We start from the raw sequence: 16,088 nt of genomic DNA, 5'->3' as shown, positions 1-16,088 counted from the left end.
AATCAGTACATTTTAAAGACAATCATCCAACATTGCTGCAAAAGTCCAGCTTGTGATTAATACAAATTATTTAAATGAAAAGGTTTGATCAAATAAAATCAACTGAGAGTGAAAAAGGGGGTTTAATAATCACTCCGGTTGTGTGATTATGGTCATGCAGGCTGAAGGAACAGACACTGACTGATCAGTGTGACAGGCTACTGACTTGGTGTTTGTATGGATGTGGGCGTGCAGAGCCTGATCGGAAACGCCTGGTTTTTAACAGCCGCTGCAAAGCAATCAGTCTACAACTGAAAATCTTAACTCAACAAATATCTCAGTCTATTTTTAAATCCAGGTGCAGCAGGAAACCTTAAGGATAAGTAAGGTGCATGAGACTAACAGTACAGTTTGTTGTATAGGGGTGTCAGACCTTGTCGGCTGGGTCCTGGACGTAGGCGCTATGTCTCCACTTGGTCAGGACGATGGGCTCCACGTTTCTTCTGTCTAGACTGCGGGTCTTTGGAGCATCCCCAGAGGGTTGGGGAGGAGAGTGGTTGTACTTCATTGAAGAAACAAAGAATTGCATGACGTCAGTATACAACTAAAACCATTTTTTCCTTAACAAAAGCCCTTGCAATAACACATGAAATATTAGGTGCAGTAGAGGTGTCGCAACTATTCTCTAGTTATCTCTTGTCGCATTGAAATATGAAGCTTTACTGCCCCATCATGTTATTTTTGGGTTCAGAAATTGTGGTCCATCCTGTGCGGTTGTGCAGCACATACACTGTGCTCACCTGTACGACAGGTCAGTACGCCATTAATTCTCAACGCTTGACTGTTTTAGCGTCTCACCTTTGGCAGCTCCCATTCTGACCTGGAGCCGTCTGCACTGTAGTAATAAGGTCTTCCCTGGTCATCAACGTGCTTTAACCACTGAGCAGACACACCGGAGAAAAATCATTCAGTGGTTTGAATCCTAAATATATTTTATTTATATATTAATTTTCAGCCTTTTGTTATATTGTCTCGATTGAGATTAAGATTAATTTATTTTCTGAGTAGATTAGACCTAATTGGGTTTCCTTTTAGTTACACATAAAAGCCATTAAAACAAATTATGACAATAAGAAAATAATAGGTAAAAGTGTGTATAGTTTGGTATCATCACAGTTTCCTCATTAACAGGAAACATTTGTGCTGTGCCCCCAAGCAGAAATTTCCTGCAAATCAAAACAAAACCTGCTCCCACGTGCAGTCCCAGAAACCCCCTGCAGTAAAGCCAGACTGGAGCGGTGCAGCCAGTACCTTCTCGTTAGTATAGTCGCTGACGTACAGCGTGTGGCCGTACTCGTCCATCTCCTCCGACCAACCGCGTGGCGGCGAGCCATACTGGCTGTCTGACTGGCTAGAGTAGGTACTGAAGCAGGTGTCCTCCGATGACAGAGGCTGCAGTCGACCAATAGAAAGCGAGAGAAAGGGGAGGAAAGACGGCGAGAGCGAGAGAGGGGTGGTCTACCATTTGTTTAAAAAAAAAAAAGGGGAGAGAAAGAGACACAGAAAGGAGAGGGCAATTTTCACCACAGCGTTGCAGAGAAGAAAAGACAGTCATGCACCCAGAAACAATAAATCATCAGTAAAACACCCAACACCAGTTTGATTCAGTACAGAGACCCAGAAAAGTCAACAGAGCGCTAAAAATGTTCATGCTTGATTTTGGCCAGTGATGAAGGTAACTCCTGCACTGTGGCACAGAACAGATGAGGTGACAGTGCCTGCTTTGGGCCTGTAGGTGGCAGTGTGGTGCAGTCATTTAATGAAACAGAGGCTGAGTCAGAATTAGAGATGACTCAGGGGTATGTGGTACGTCACTAGCGCGTGTGTGTATGTGTGTGAACTGATCATAAAAATAGTCATTCACTGTTGATCAGCTGTAGTCATCTCATTTGAACTGAAATACAGCATTGTGGACTTTTACTCATAGCTTTTCGAGGACAAATCATTCTGTTGTTGCGTCAGAAAGAAAACAAGAACTTTCATTATCTCCGAGATATATTCTGTCTGATAATCCAAATCTCACAAAACAATCTGGCAGGGCTGAAAGAGCAATTTTGCAGTTGCCTCCGTCTGTCTACGCGTATAGCATTGTGAGTGAGAAGTCAGCCACAATATGTGATGAAGTACTGCCACGGCATATTTGTTTTCAGTTTAATATTTGTCTCTGACTCATGCTTTGACGCTGGTTGAGTATATATGAACTTCTGTATTCAAGCGGCTTTATGTAACTGTGTGCTTGTGAGAACCAGTTTGACTTTGTCAACATTTTTGCAACATCAGATGATTAATGGCTCACCTGTTCGACAGTTTAACAGTAACATTTCCGAGTTCATGTTGTTATAAAAATTGATGCGATAACAATTGGGACTTAATTTAGATTAAAGGGTTTAATAAAATATAAACTTTGTCACAAGAGCTGTATAAAGGCAGGCTACACCTGCTTTGTTTTAATGCTTATTTAAGGGACAATGCATATTAATTATGCAGTGATTGATCAGAGGCTTACATGTGTGGAAAAAAAAGGAAAAGGACCGGACCCTTTATGGTCTCTACTTTGCACTTCTCAGATTCTTACAGCCTGCATTTTTATCTGGCTTGTAGACTGTTGTCTACTGTGTTTCTGCTGATTTTCAGGATAAAAATACATAAAATGAAAAAAGTGATTTGATTTCTGTAATGTTTCTAACAGCTACCTAAAGCATTTTTACAGTACCAATGATGTGATGGGCAGTTTCACATCACTTGTTATGTGCTCTTGCTGGGTGTTAAACAATTTGAACTTGCTCCAAACATTTTGATCATCTTACAGGCTTACTCATAGTCCAAGCAGCTGCTTATATTAGTATTTATTACTGTTTACCAAAATATCTATGGTAACCGAAGTGTCACATATTGCATTTGCAAATCAGACTGGATTCAATGAAACTACTGCACATTTCACAGCAACACAACTGATTAAAATGTGTTGTTATCCATCATTTCCCATATTAAGCATTTAAAATGATATAGATAAATATATCATCTGTAAATATGTCACCTTAAATTGAATGCACTGACTGGTAGTTTGAGAGTGTCTCCATGCCCAACACTAACTCTACTGGTTCATTTCTTAGCATTAACTCGTTCTGTCTACTTTTCATTCTGATTTGATGACTTGACTGTGACCCAGCTCACAGTCACTCCATGTTTTCATGCCTCAGTTTCTTATTTTTCTCAGAGAGCCGATCCTCAGATTTCTGCACAACCACCATGGAAATGCAGTAATGATACTGACATGAACAGAGGTGCCTGCATGAAAGGACCCACTCTGTGAGATGTGTACCATAAAATGGTTTCTTTGATATTGGGGGGGGGGGGGGGGGGGGAAGAGTCTAATGCTATGTTTTCATATTTATTCACAAGGCTATGTCACTGCTTGTTAAAACTCAAAGTAATGCATCTTGATACTAGGGCACATGGCCCAGGAAAAGGCAACCAATAGTGTTGCGATACTTCACAAACCTCCACTATGGTAAATTGCGTTTACCTCTGAGCTCTCTCCGGTGCTGTGGCTCTCTCCCTGCGCGTTCCTGGTGCTATTGTCCCTGGTTCGAGGCGGCTTCCAGGTCCTCTCCTGGGTGGAGCGATTGTAGTAGAAGTGCCTACCATTCTGGTCCTTATGGGTCTCCCAGTCTCCAACCACATGGAGCGGGGAGCCAGAGGGCAGAGGGGGCTGGGTAGACTGGGTTATCTTCAGTTCCTGGAGGTTGCTGTAGATGGGTGACTCGGGGCGGCCCTGGCCAGAAGACACAGTCTAAGGAAGGGAAAAAAGAAAGAGGGAACTGTGATTCATCTGTGACCGGACGTAAGTCTGTTACATAAAAGTTCCTGGACAGTGAGTGAAGGGGCACGATGTAAAATATTCACAGCTTTCAGGCTGTAAATCACCAGCTGCACGCACAAGCTGGTAGACGTTTTCATTTGAAACATTTTAGAACAGCGTGTATGTCAAACACCTCACCCCCACACTCCATTCCTACAGAGTTTCACATGAAGTCAATCATTTAATCTTCACAGTGTGTTTGAGGTTTACTCTACTCTCTCAGCTGCACTGGAGCATTGAGTAACTGACTAAAAAGTCATAGAGAGAAATTACAAGCTCTACTTTAAGGGTTTTTGAGCCATGGAGAAGCAGATCATTGAATGAACTTGTAGAAGGACAAGGGAAGGAAGTTGCTGCTGTTATACAACCGGGAGTGGCAATAACCCATGTCAGGTAGAAAAGAGGAAGTTAAACTAGCTCAAGATGCATCCTAAACACTGGGATGAGAGTTTGTCCAGCCTCATCTGAACACAGAAAAGAACTGTTACTGGTTACTGACAAACCCTAATGTAGTTGCTTGACATTTTTACTTTAAAACTAACTGGACAACTGCTAACGATAAGAATTCCCTTTAACTTGCATTCTCCCCCCGTAGACCTCATTCAGAAGAAGAAGTGTCTGCAGACAGTGAAAAATGATACTGGCTGGGCTGAGCTATTCAAGTTCACAAGGAAAATATGAGTTACGTTTCAGATCCCGTTTTAATTTCAACATGCAGCAAATCAGGTCATGATACTTACACACTTACAGAAATGTTCCTGTATAACAAGCTGGAAAACCTGACCAACCATGACTCAAATGTTTTTAAGGGTGAGTCTGTAACCGTCACTTTAACCAGTGGCAAACATGATTACGACTCTAACCTCCTAAGAACTGAAAATATGGTGATATTCAAGTACCATGTGAACAAGAGAGCTCCTGTTCAGTCAAAGAAGAATATCTCTATTGCTGTGTAGTACAGCTCTGCTCTAATGACAGAGCATCCTTTAAAACCCAGATGAACCAGTGATCCAGTCAATGGGCTTCTTGTCATGATTATTTCATGTTGGCATTACAAAGAAGGAGCGCGGCTGCAGAGCGACAGGGCAGAGAGAGGCATGAATAATGCCAGTGCCCTGAGGCCTCTGAACGTTGGCTCTGTGATGTTTTTATTGCATGGGAATCAATGGGGATGAAATATGCAGGAGCCATGCAAACAGCTGGAGGTACCAAGGAGAACTTGATATTCAGTAGAAGCCTCAGATGAGTGCTAGCTGTTCAATACAGTATCACAGCACCACAATATACATACTGTATATGTCTTATTATATAATTTAAACAGTTTCATCCCTCCATTTGTGAAAACATTACACAGAAGTCCAAACTTTCTTTAAAAGTTTCTGACCACTCGGTTATTAAACAAAGCTGTAGATTTCAAAGTTACAGCCAGCTTTCAGTAGAAAGCCTCTGCAACGCTGAGCAAATTTACACCCATTAATTAAAAATACACGACAAATTACCTCCAGTGGTTGACAAATAGTAAATACGTCATCCTCTTCATGGACCGAGATGGCTCGCGAAAAACGTTTCATCAAACGCATCACTGCCATCGTCCCTGTTTAGTATTTTGAGTGATTTGATTGAAGCTGTCAGTCTGCTTTACTGCATGCAGCGTGCAACACTGGTGACTGTTCTGTGGTCTTCCTGCATAATGCTGCACAAACATGTGATTTAGTGCATGGATCTGTCAAAGGGGAAGTCCTGGTAGTCAATCGACCGTTAGAAAGCCACAGAGGTGGTCGCCCACTTCACTTTTGGCCACAAAAAACACAGTTTCCTGTTAAGGCTGCTCGGAAATTTAAGCTTAAGTGGGAAAAAAGACAACTCTGCAAACTCAACAAAGTAGTGTTGTTTTGTTTTTTCTACTAGCAGTACAGCAACAAGCCACATGTGATCCAAGCATGTAATGTAGGTAAAAAAGGCCATTTTTCCAGCAATTATCATGTCTCTTTGCATTAAGTCCATGTATTTCATTTCATTTGTTTAATCGAAGCTGGATCAAACGTTAGCTTCCGGTACCGTCTGCTGCACTTTGGCAGGCCCGAGTCTTCTTTGTGATTATAGGTTTTTCTAATCGAAGGAGGGCGGGTGTTTAGATGATGGTGATTTTTGTCATTTTTGTTTATATGGGCTCACATCCTTTCACTGCAGTTACCTCCATATAAATGACTATATGCGTGCAACACTCTTTATACTCCATGAAACCTGTGCAGGACAAGTAGACACTTTCCGTATTACTGCCAGACCAAAGGGTTGTGTTTTTAAAACAGATGAGAAGTTATAATGACACAGAAAACAAGAGTTTGTTTTTATATAGATTCTGTAAAAACACAAGGATAAAAATCCCCTTCATGCCTGTACCAATCTGAGCATCTCAGGATTACAGAAAACAAAACAAGATAATTATCACCAAAGCTGTATATGTTCTATCAAATAGACCCCTATTATGTAACTAAAGTCTTTACTGCCAGGTTGGCTCATTAAAAATGCACAGGGAGTCTCTTAACTCTGTTAAAGCAGCAGTATATCCCTGAGCAGCTGGTGCTGGACATCTGGTGTTAACAGACTGACCAGCTAATCAATACGGAGCTCTGAAGCCACTGAACATTAAGAGGTTGACCTCTCAGTATGAGGAAGCTCCTCTCTTTGTCAGTACACTGTGCTTTAAGTACAGGTTGCAACGGAGTCAGGTGTCACCACCTACGCACATTTTCTGCACAGGGATTTCTGCAGTGAAATATCCGAAATAAAGTGCACCACTGTGACATTTTTATGAAGCATAAAATTAGGAGGTTGTGTATTTATGAGTAACCCTAGTGTTTAAAGTGCCATCTTATAATACTGACAATAAGAGGAGAGCTTGTATAATGCATCCGATGCAGCTCAGTGGGTGAACAGCTGATTAAGTTTGCTTTGCCACAATAAATCTGAGCCACTTGCAAGTCAATGCCAGGAACACAGAAAACCTCTACAGTTTACAAGCTGGTAAAAGTGGAAACAAGTGTGGCCTTTGAAGTTATTGCAGGTGGGCTGTGAGAACAAATGATAAGCATTTTTAATGTTTAATTCTTTAATTCTGTCTGAAATGACCATGAATATTTATGATTAAATAAAGCAAAGTAAAAAATAAGGAATCAGAGGAAATTAAGCAGGCAAATTAAATTAAGAAGAAAGAACCCATTTTAGTGTGCAGCACTCCTACGTTTGGAAATGTTTAATCCTGTACTATCAGTAACATTTAACGATGTTTTATGTTCTTCCTTGTGGAGGAAAATCAAATTTCCCAAAACAAATATTTCCAAATATGTCGGTGGTCATTTTCAGAGACAGCACGAACAGAAATCATTAAGAAACCAAACTGTGGGAGGAAAGACACTTACACAGAGCCAATGATTACACAAACTGACCAAACCACAGTTCCACCAGAAGTTAAGTACAACCACAGCACCCGGTGTACAGGCCACAGTCTGAGCCTAAGGGTTCACTACACAGCACCAGCAGCCAATTAACAGTTCTGATTGCAGCTCAGCATCTTAATTTCCTATTATAGGCCAGAGCTCTGCTTAATGGGTGGAGAAAGGAAAGGGACACTGAGTGATGCTGCCAGTTCTAAATTTACAGTCTTATCAGCACAGCCTGCAGTCTGAATAATAACCACCCAGCCCAGTGTTATTCAGCTCAGAGATAAACCGCATCAGGACCAGGAAAAACAGAAGAACTTAAGACTCAGCTTCAGGCAGTGAATCCATCAGTGCTAACACTGGAGAGAAATGGCAGCAGATGCTTTGGCATCACACTGTTTATATTTAGACTTGTCTGGTGAGAGATTCAGACCAGTGTGTTCATTTTATGCAAAGTTGTCCTGGTTCTTGTAAATTTGGGGTCAACTGTAAAACTGCTCAGCTGCTTTTAAAAAACAAATGTCTGGTGAAGTTAGTTTCAGTGCTCGATTCTGTTGTTTCTAGTCGAATCATTTCAGCAACAGTCTGAAAACATCAATGTGCAACATTGTGATCATTACTATAAACTGATGATTACAGAGATATATCTATCTATCTATATATGTACACTAGTTCCTAAACTGACAGGCATCACAGATAGTAATGCAAACAAAGCCGGACTATAACAGATACAACTACTCTGTTCATAATAAAACAAAAAACAAAAAAAACAATACACATAAAAAAATGCCATAAAAAAGTTCATAAAAAATGCCACATTATTTAGTGGTGAAATTTATCATTAGTTTCAACCTTTTGTGTGTTTTTTGTAATATTCACCATTCTGTTTCCACAGTTGCAGAAACACAGACAATCAAAGGTTAAGGTCGCACCGTCCTTTAGGTGGCAGCCTGACAACAACGTTTATTCGAGCCTTAAAGAGACGTAGCAGTGATGCAGGTGGAATAGGAGGCAGAGGTGTGTCTGTCCACGTTTACCTCTTCTATTTGACACAGATGAACCTGCTCTGCCACATACCTGCAGGGATATGGGCCATGCAAACACAAACACACACACACACACACAGGTACTTTGATGTCAATCTCTTAAGTGCGAGCGCTTGACTAGTGTGCACACATACAAGTGTGCACATGCACAATCATGCCCACAAAAACAAAAATAGACAGGCCGGCCCTTTCCCTCTTCTACTTCCTTGTCCATTCAGTTTTTTAGTTTCACTGGAGTCTTTTAGTTTCACTGGAGTCTTTTTTCACTGCAGTGCTTTACATGGTCACCTTCGGTGGTTACAGTGTATTGCATAATATAGTCGCAAGTGTTTTATAACATTTCTTTTTGCACTAATGTAGCTGACGGAAGCAGAAAAACTCCCTTTTTTCTTCACATGTGGGATACAGGTTTCATGTTACAATGAAAAGTTCATGTTTTAATAATTTTTTTTATCCAAACAAAATTATAAGACTTAAACAGTTTGTGGCTGTGTGCAATCATAATAAAAAATAATAGCAGCTGAAGATGAACCCACGATGTTAGCACGAGCTCATCTTCATCACAACAAGAAATTACAAAAAGTAAATAAATAAATAAAACAAAAGTGAAAGAAATACAGCTACACCCCCCACCGCCCTCCCCACCCAACCCCATGCTTTGTTTGTATTTTAGCTTAAGGTACACTTTGGGATCTGTGTAGTTACTGGTATACTCGTAAAATTTAATTCACAGCTACTTGTGACAGGTGAAACCAGCTAGGAAGCATGACAACACCTGATCGAAACAGGAAGAAAGGAGGCTATGTTAGAGCCGAGCTGATTACATCACAGATACTGCAACGCAGTGAGAACTTCACAGCACGAGCAGTGAACTAAACTTGACGTTTTTTCTTCTGTAGGAATAACACAGAGGGAAAGGGAAAAATAAAAACACAGAGGGAAGGAGCTTGCAATCAAAAATAACATTTAATGTGTCTGAAAAAGTTACAAAGACACCCGACAAACCCCAAGATTGTAAAACACATGCTCATTGCAGCTTGATGCCTATTTCAGTCCAGTCTGAGGTAATCTCACCAAATATGACCCAACTGAATAATAATGAACAGCAAACCATGGACAAACACACAGAAGGGTGGTGCCTGTGTTTCAAGGCCTAAGATAGTTGCGCAACCCAAGAGAAGTGACATTCAACAGGAGAAAAGAGCAGACAATGCAGGGACAAAAAGAGAACAGCCTGAGGTGGGTTCAAGACCTGAGTGAACTCAAAATGCCTTCAGTATGGGCCTGTGGTACAGTTACAATGTTGTTTTTAATCACATGCCCCCCCCCCAAAAAAAGGTATAAATCTGTACTTTTCCCAGCATGCTACAGGATGTTCATTAATATTATTAAAGTCACTGATTTACAGTTATAACTTCAGATAAGTGTTCAGTTCCCACAAATGGTCAATCTTATCCTTCTCAACAATACTAACCTACACCTGAATAAATATCACATTTACAAATCCATCTTTAACGTCAAAAGGCTTCTTAGTATTTATTGCAGATAACTGAGCCGTCATCTATATGTCACGTTGGTATAAGCAAGAATTCACTAAATATTATGTATATTCTCCAAACTCTTCAGCCTAAGCTCAGTCTCCTGTCTTTTTCTCAGTGCCACCATCTCCAAGTACACATCATGGCTGGTCTCACCATCAGTTAAATTAATAATGTAGGCTTTAAAAAACTAACAAGTGAAAAATACTCACTGCAGATTCTTTTATCTTGAGGTAACATCTCCAAATTACTCATTTCAATTAATTTAACATGATAATAAGAGGAGAAAGAAGCTAATCCTCACATTTACATAACTGAAACCAGTGAACCTGTGTAGTTTTAAGCATTTTTCCCCAGTGATGTGATTAATTACTAAAACAATGTCAACATTCCGAATCAATTAATCATTTTAATTAATTAATTAATTTATTTTTAAACACGAGTGCCCATTGGGGAAAAATTACAGGGAAATAAGCGGAAAAACTAACTTGTATAATTAGTCAGTCAATCAAGGACGGCCAACTACTTAAACACAGTCGAATGGATAAGGCTAAACATTAACCAAATATTGATGCCAATATTTTCCACAGGAAACTATGGAAATCTCTACAAGCTGATAAACCAGAAAAACTGTGAACATGTTATTTATTTTTTTCATCCAATGCAGTAAAGTTCTCACAGGCATTAATGAGATTCATAAACGGAGAAACAAGTGAGCAGAAACAGGCTTGGTGTTACTCAGGGTCATCTTTTCACTCTATCGGCTTGCAGCTGTGCCCACATTAACACATGTGTTCTTCTAATAAAGTCTAAAAATACAATGTGTAATATTTGAAGAAGTGCCTTAGGATAAAGGATTTGGATATTGTTGTTTTTAGACTCTGCAGATGCTGATTAATCTTCTAATTTCATGTACCTGACTGGTCACAGCTGATGATGCTAATAATCCAGCACAGCGGTTGGCTGAGAGCTGGAGGGGTCCATTAAGGACAGCTGGCATGTATAAATATTATATACAAAGGGGTGTGTGTGTGTGTGTGTGTGTGTGTGTGTGTGTGTGTGTGTGTGTGTGTGTGTGTGTGTGTGTGTGTGTGTGTGTGTGTGATTATGTAAGAGGGTAGCAGGCAGGGGGACAGGTGTGGTCACTGCTCAGGACACATAATGCAAATGGATGTGACTTCCAAAGATGTGCGCTCTATGTAGCTTTCTCCTCCAATCCGGCAGAGGATTTAATGTTGTTATCTAACACACCGAGCCAACCATCCTGTTGCCAGGTAGGAAACGTTAGATATTTAAAGAGGGATTTTAAGAACAGCTAAGAGAAGTAGTCTATTTTTAGCCTGGAAAGTGCATTTGTTATCTTGGTTTTGAAAATGTATCAAAAAAAGAAATCCTTCAGACAAAAAGCATAAAAGGGCAAAACCAGATTGAAAAGATGATGTTTTCACTTTCACAGCAGAAAAGCACGCCGTGGTTGAGATTATCCTATTCTGAGCCGCTTCATTGTATCTTAAATAAATAAATGGAGGACTACATCACAGCAGGCTTTCAGACACGATCTAAATCACAACTGACTGATGCTGACATCTTGACGCCTGTTATCTTAATCCAGCTCTGTCAATCCAGCCAACACAGATGAGGAGGATGAAGATATGAAGCCAAGATACCGAGACTCTTCCTTATCTGTGCTGTCCTACTGCTCAGCTAATCCCAGTCACAATATCATCCCACAGGCTTAGAGACCAGTTCACTGAATCAGATTCTCAGCCACAATAAACAGAGCGCGTTATGAACCTGAGCAGGTTTCCTAAGAACACTAAGCTTGTCCAGAGTCTTTACAAAGTTCTAACATTTTCCATAACATTTTGGATTACTGCAGAAATATAAGCTTTGAGGTAAATAAAACTTTTTGATACATGTGCTGTAGATAATCGCACACTGACGCCACTTTTATAACATGATAAGATAGGTAACATCAGGCTATCACATCTACTAACCTCCTATATTTTCCGTAAAGGCGAATATCCCCAACAACATCTTTAGTCTTAGCATTTTTTTTCAAACAAAATTTGAAAATCTCTAAAACTTTGATCAACTGCAAATCTTACTCATATAACCACAGTAGGCAAACTGAAAGAGGCCGGATCGAGATGTGGGAACCGGAAGTGCAAATATGCTAACTCAAATCCAGGTGTTCACCAGGTGTCTGCTCCACTCTATTTAAACCACCCATTTAACTTAAGATGCTACAGCTTAGTGGACTGGATCTACTTTTATCAACCTGTTTTGCATTTATAAATTGACACACTCTCAGGCCTGAAGTAACAGTTTCCTACTGTTTGGTACTTTAAAAAAAACTTTATTAGCACAGCTGGGCATTAAATGCATTGCTTAAAGGCTCATTTAAGTGGTGATGCATGGTTCACGACAGAGAGAGTGTTTCTGGTTTATTTTCAATAATTTTCTTTAAACCTCATTAACTTCTGGTTATAAGACCACTAATATTCCAGCTGGCCTTAAAAAACTTCAGCCACAGAGTTGCCTTAAAAAGGTAAAAAGCAAACAAAGCAGTTATTATGAGTCATTTTTTTAAGGAGAGATGCTTAATTCAACAAATTTCTGCACTGTTCTGTATTATGTATGATTTACATGTGAAATTCTGGTGACCAATAAGGTGGTTTCACACAGTGTGTCCCAGTGCCAACCATTTCCTTCCAATAGCTTGTGTGATGCATAGCAGCAGGCTGCTGCTGTGCTGAACAAATCACTCATGCGCCTTTAAATTAACCAAATTTTAACTTTGACAGTGAACTGTGAAAACTGCCCATGCAGACACTCTGAATGAGTCATGTCGTCAGCATATATCAGTCAACTATAAATTGCAAATTTGAGCTTGTTTAGGAGGAAAGCATATTTTAGAAATGTGTCCATCCACGTAGGTGTGGGTTTTAACTGGTTTTCACATAGCTTGTTGTTGGCAGCCAGTGTGTTTAAATGAACTTTAAACCTACATTCCTGTTAACTGCAGCCAGGGGCTGACTCCTGTGGTTGTGAAAAGACCACAGAAGGTCAATGGGAAAATGGCCCCAGCCCAGACTTCTGTTCCTGATTAACTTATGGGCTTAGTCACTCCTTTAGGGTCATACTGAATAAAACATTTTCCAAACTTATTGTTTAGGTAATTGTTTATGTTAGAAAGCAGGATTATCAGAGGTATTTTCATTGGCCTGTGTGACATGACCATGAAACAATGCAAACGGAGAATGTAACATCACATTTGCAGGGGGGAGATGAAATGAACATATTATATATGAAAACCAAAAGAATCTATACTATTTTTTTTAGCTAACATAGATAAAAAAAAAAAACATAACCCACCCCAAAAAACATATACATCTACTCTACTTGAGCACTGAAAGCGCTTTATACAAGTTGACTCGTTCACCAAATCACAAATATTCATACAAGCACTTTTTTTCTATAGTTTTCTGTATCTATAATTTACATTTATTCATACTCCAATGACCACATGAGCTACAGCTCAGCCATTAATGAGGAAATAGGACATACATACGCTATGATCCTTACAGTAAGATGATGTAAACACAGCTTAGCTTTACTATGGGTTTCTTACCCAAGCTGTACAGATCTAGTAAATATTCTTAGTTAAGCTCATTTGGGGAAAAAGTACAGTTTTTCAGGCAGAAAATTAAACCCCTGAAAATTCTGCCTTTGTTGGTGCTATAATGGATCGCAAGCCAAAACCTTTATAATTTCTTTCAGTGGTTTTCTGCCAAGATTGACTTTTTGTGGTTAACGTAAGAAATACAGAAATGTCAGGGACAAAGCAAGCGGAGGTGGAGACAGCTACACTGACGAAAACATTTACTCCTCACTGCCAGCAGCAGAAAATGTCAACAGAGCTGCCCATACAGCATGCCAAACATTTCCTGCTGAACTGAAAATGGGAAAATGTGGTTTAAAAGGTTAGGGAGACAGTAAGAGAGGACACCTGCAGCTTTGTGCACCTGTCTGATCCTTTCTCTCAGCCTTTTAGGCCTTTTTTGTAGAACCGTTTATCACTGGAGCAATAACTCAATTTGTGGACCCCTCAGTCTTTTATCAAGCAAAAACTGACAAGCACATGCAGAATCAAGCTTCACTGTGTGTGTGTGTGTGTGTGTGTGTGTGTGTGTGTGTGTGTGTGTGTGTGTGTGTGTGTGTGTGTGTGTGTGTGTGATTTACACCATTATAAATGAGTGTTCAGCAGACGGAGATTATCATTTTCTCGTAGTCAAGATAAACGTCTGAGGTGCCAACAGGCTGTTGAAAGCAAAAGAAGTCTTTAATTCACTGTCAGATACTATTTAACCTCAGTGTGGCTGCAGCAGAACTCTGAATTGATTTGTGAGTGATGAGGCAGATGGCTGTGCATGTGTGTGTGTGCTGTTGTTGTAGTAATCCCTCGGCGACAGGCAGGACACGTTTGGTTCATTTCCCGTTCAGCAGAAGAACATCAGAGAACATTAACGGGACACAGCCTGTTTTTCAACTGGAGTCCACTAACAGGCGTGACTTCTTCAAAACAACAATCACAAAACATCTATTACAATTTGATCACATAAAGCAACCAGTATGTAAACTATATGAACATATAATTCCCTTAAAATGCTCACGGTTAACCATGAATCAGACACGTTTCCAGCCTGGTACACTTTTGTAGTCTACATGGGTAATTCTCTGCTTTATGAAAACTATGTGGGGTTAACACAGCCCAAAAGCCCATCCAAGAAAATGTCTGCTTAGGTCTTCTCAGCAGATTAAATTCTAGCACCATTTTATTTATATGTTAGCAGTAATCAACAGGTATCTCTGTCCATGTGATACACAAATACCATCTATGGTTGCCTTTCACAAGCCAAGTCACCTAAGCTAGCTTTGTTTATAGCATTCCACCTTCTTATGCCAACACTGTAACATCTGGCTTTATAAAACAAAGATAGTAAATGCCACACTTTGACTTGAAAGGTAAATATACCATCTGTAAACACAGGTGAAAGGTCAATCTGACAAATGTTACATTTTTCATTTCCAACAAACACAAATCATTTTAACTTTTTTTTTTTTAAACACAGAAACTTATTACAACCTTCAAAAAAGCTAAAAGTAACCAGACATAAAATTTGATAAACCACTGAACACTGTACAGCCACGCTGTACACATTTGTCTCCCTCTCTGCTCATCTTGTCTGATCTTATTATGGACAGACACAGCTTCACTGTTGTGCACTCTGACCCAGCTGGGCACACTAAAGCATTAAAAAACAAATCCAGACAGGACTCGGTATTATTTCTTCAAACACTGACTGGGGTCCTTCAAGGCAAGCAGTCCAAATGTGTTGGGTGTCCATTCACTGACACTGAATGAAGCTATGCATCCATTAGCCCAGACAACAGAGACAGAGCACAGCCATGAAGCACTGGATTCAGCAAGAGTGAAGATAAAGAGGCTTGGAGGGGAGCTGCAATTATCTAAGAAGACTTTATTCAGTCAAAGCTAAATGACTTAAGTGAGGTTACTGGGTCAACCCACATTCATCAAAATAAAATACCAGACAAAGCTATTACCAAACTCGAGTAAACACTAAAACAAGGTGTGAAAAACATTTTTTTAAACCGAATTCAAAATTCTAGCTACACATAACCCCCCCCCAAAAAACAGAAACAATATTGAATACTTACAAAGCTTACTGAAATAAAAGAAAAACATGCATGAAACAGTTACAGTGTCAGTTAAATTTACCAACACAGCAAGCCTGGGAAAGCATCAATAGATAGATTTCTTTGAGACCAGTATACTGATCTGTCAGTCAGTGGCCTTAAGCATCGTTTGTCTTGTAATACAGAGTTGGAGTAGTTTTTATATAGGGATTGTCTACTCTTTTTGTTCACTCAAAGTGCTTTTTTACACGACACTGCCATATAAATATTCACACATACATCCATACTGTTCTTTATTTTAAGCATCTTAAATGCCTTCATTTATCACGAACGTCCAGAGACACTTCAACAACCAGACTGAAGAACTCAGTGATCGAATCCTCTGATTAGTAGATGACCCACTCTACCTCCCGAGTCAAAGTTTTCCCAGAGGGCAGGAAGT

General features: G+C 39.8%; 1 protein-coding gene across 8 annotated transcripts in view; it reads right to left on the bottom strand.

Moving 5' to 3' along the window:
- The window catches only part of LOC100700475 (rho GTPase-activating protein 12), a 60,730-nt gene that overhangs the window by 11,311 nt on the left and 33,331 nt on the right, over window positions 1-16,088 (bottom strand). For 3 of the 8 annotated variants that reach the window (XM_005476777.4, XM_019347937.2, XM_013272740.3), the window contains exons 3-7: window positions 3,566-3,832; window positions 1,291-1,497; window positions 838-918; window positions 413-541; window positions 206-268 (exon numbers count right to left, since the gene is read on the bottom strand). In XM_005476777.4, the coding sequence (XP_005476834.1) occupies window positions 206-268; window positions 413-541; window positions 838-918; window positions 1,291-1,497; window positions 3,566-3,832 (747 nt within the window). The remainder of the gene's footprint in view (window positions 1-205; window positions 269-412; window positions 542-837; window positions 919-1,290; window positions 1,498-3,565; window positions 3,833-16,088) is intronic. The other 5 variants (XM_005476779.4, XM_005476778.4, XM_005476780.4 and 2 more) reach the window with 4 other exon arrangements.

The sequence above is a fragment of the Oreochromis niloticus genome, linkage group LG18 (assembly GCF_001858045.2).
Source record: "Oreochromis niloticus isolate F11D_XX linkage group LG18, O_niloticus_UMD_NMBU, whole genome shotgun sequence".
Taxonomy (NCBI): Eukaryota; Metazoa; Chordata; class Actinopteri; order Cichliformes; family Cichlidae; genus Oreochromis; species Oreochromis niloticus.
This window is presented reverse-complemented; position numbering and strand designations above follow the sequence as displayed.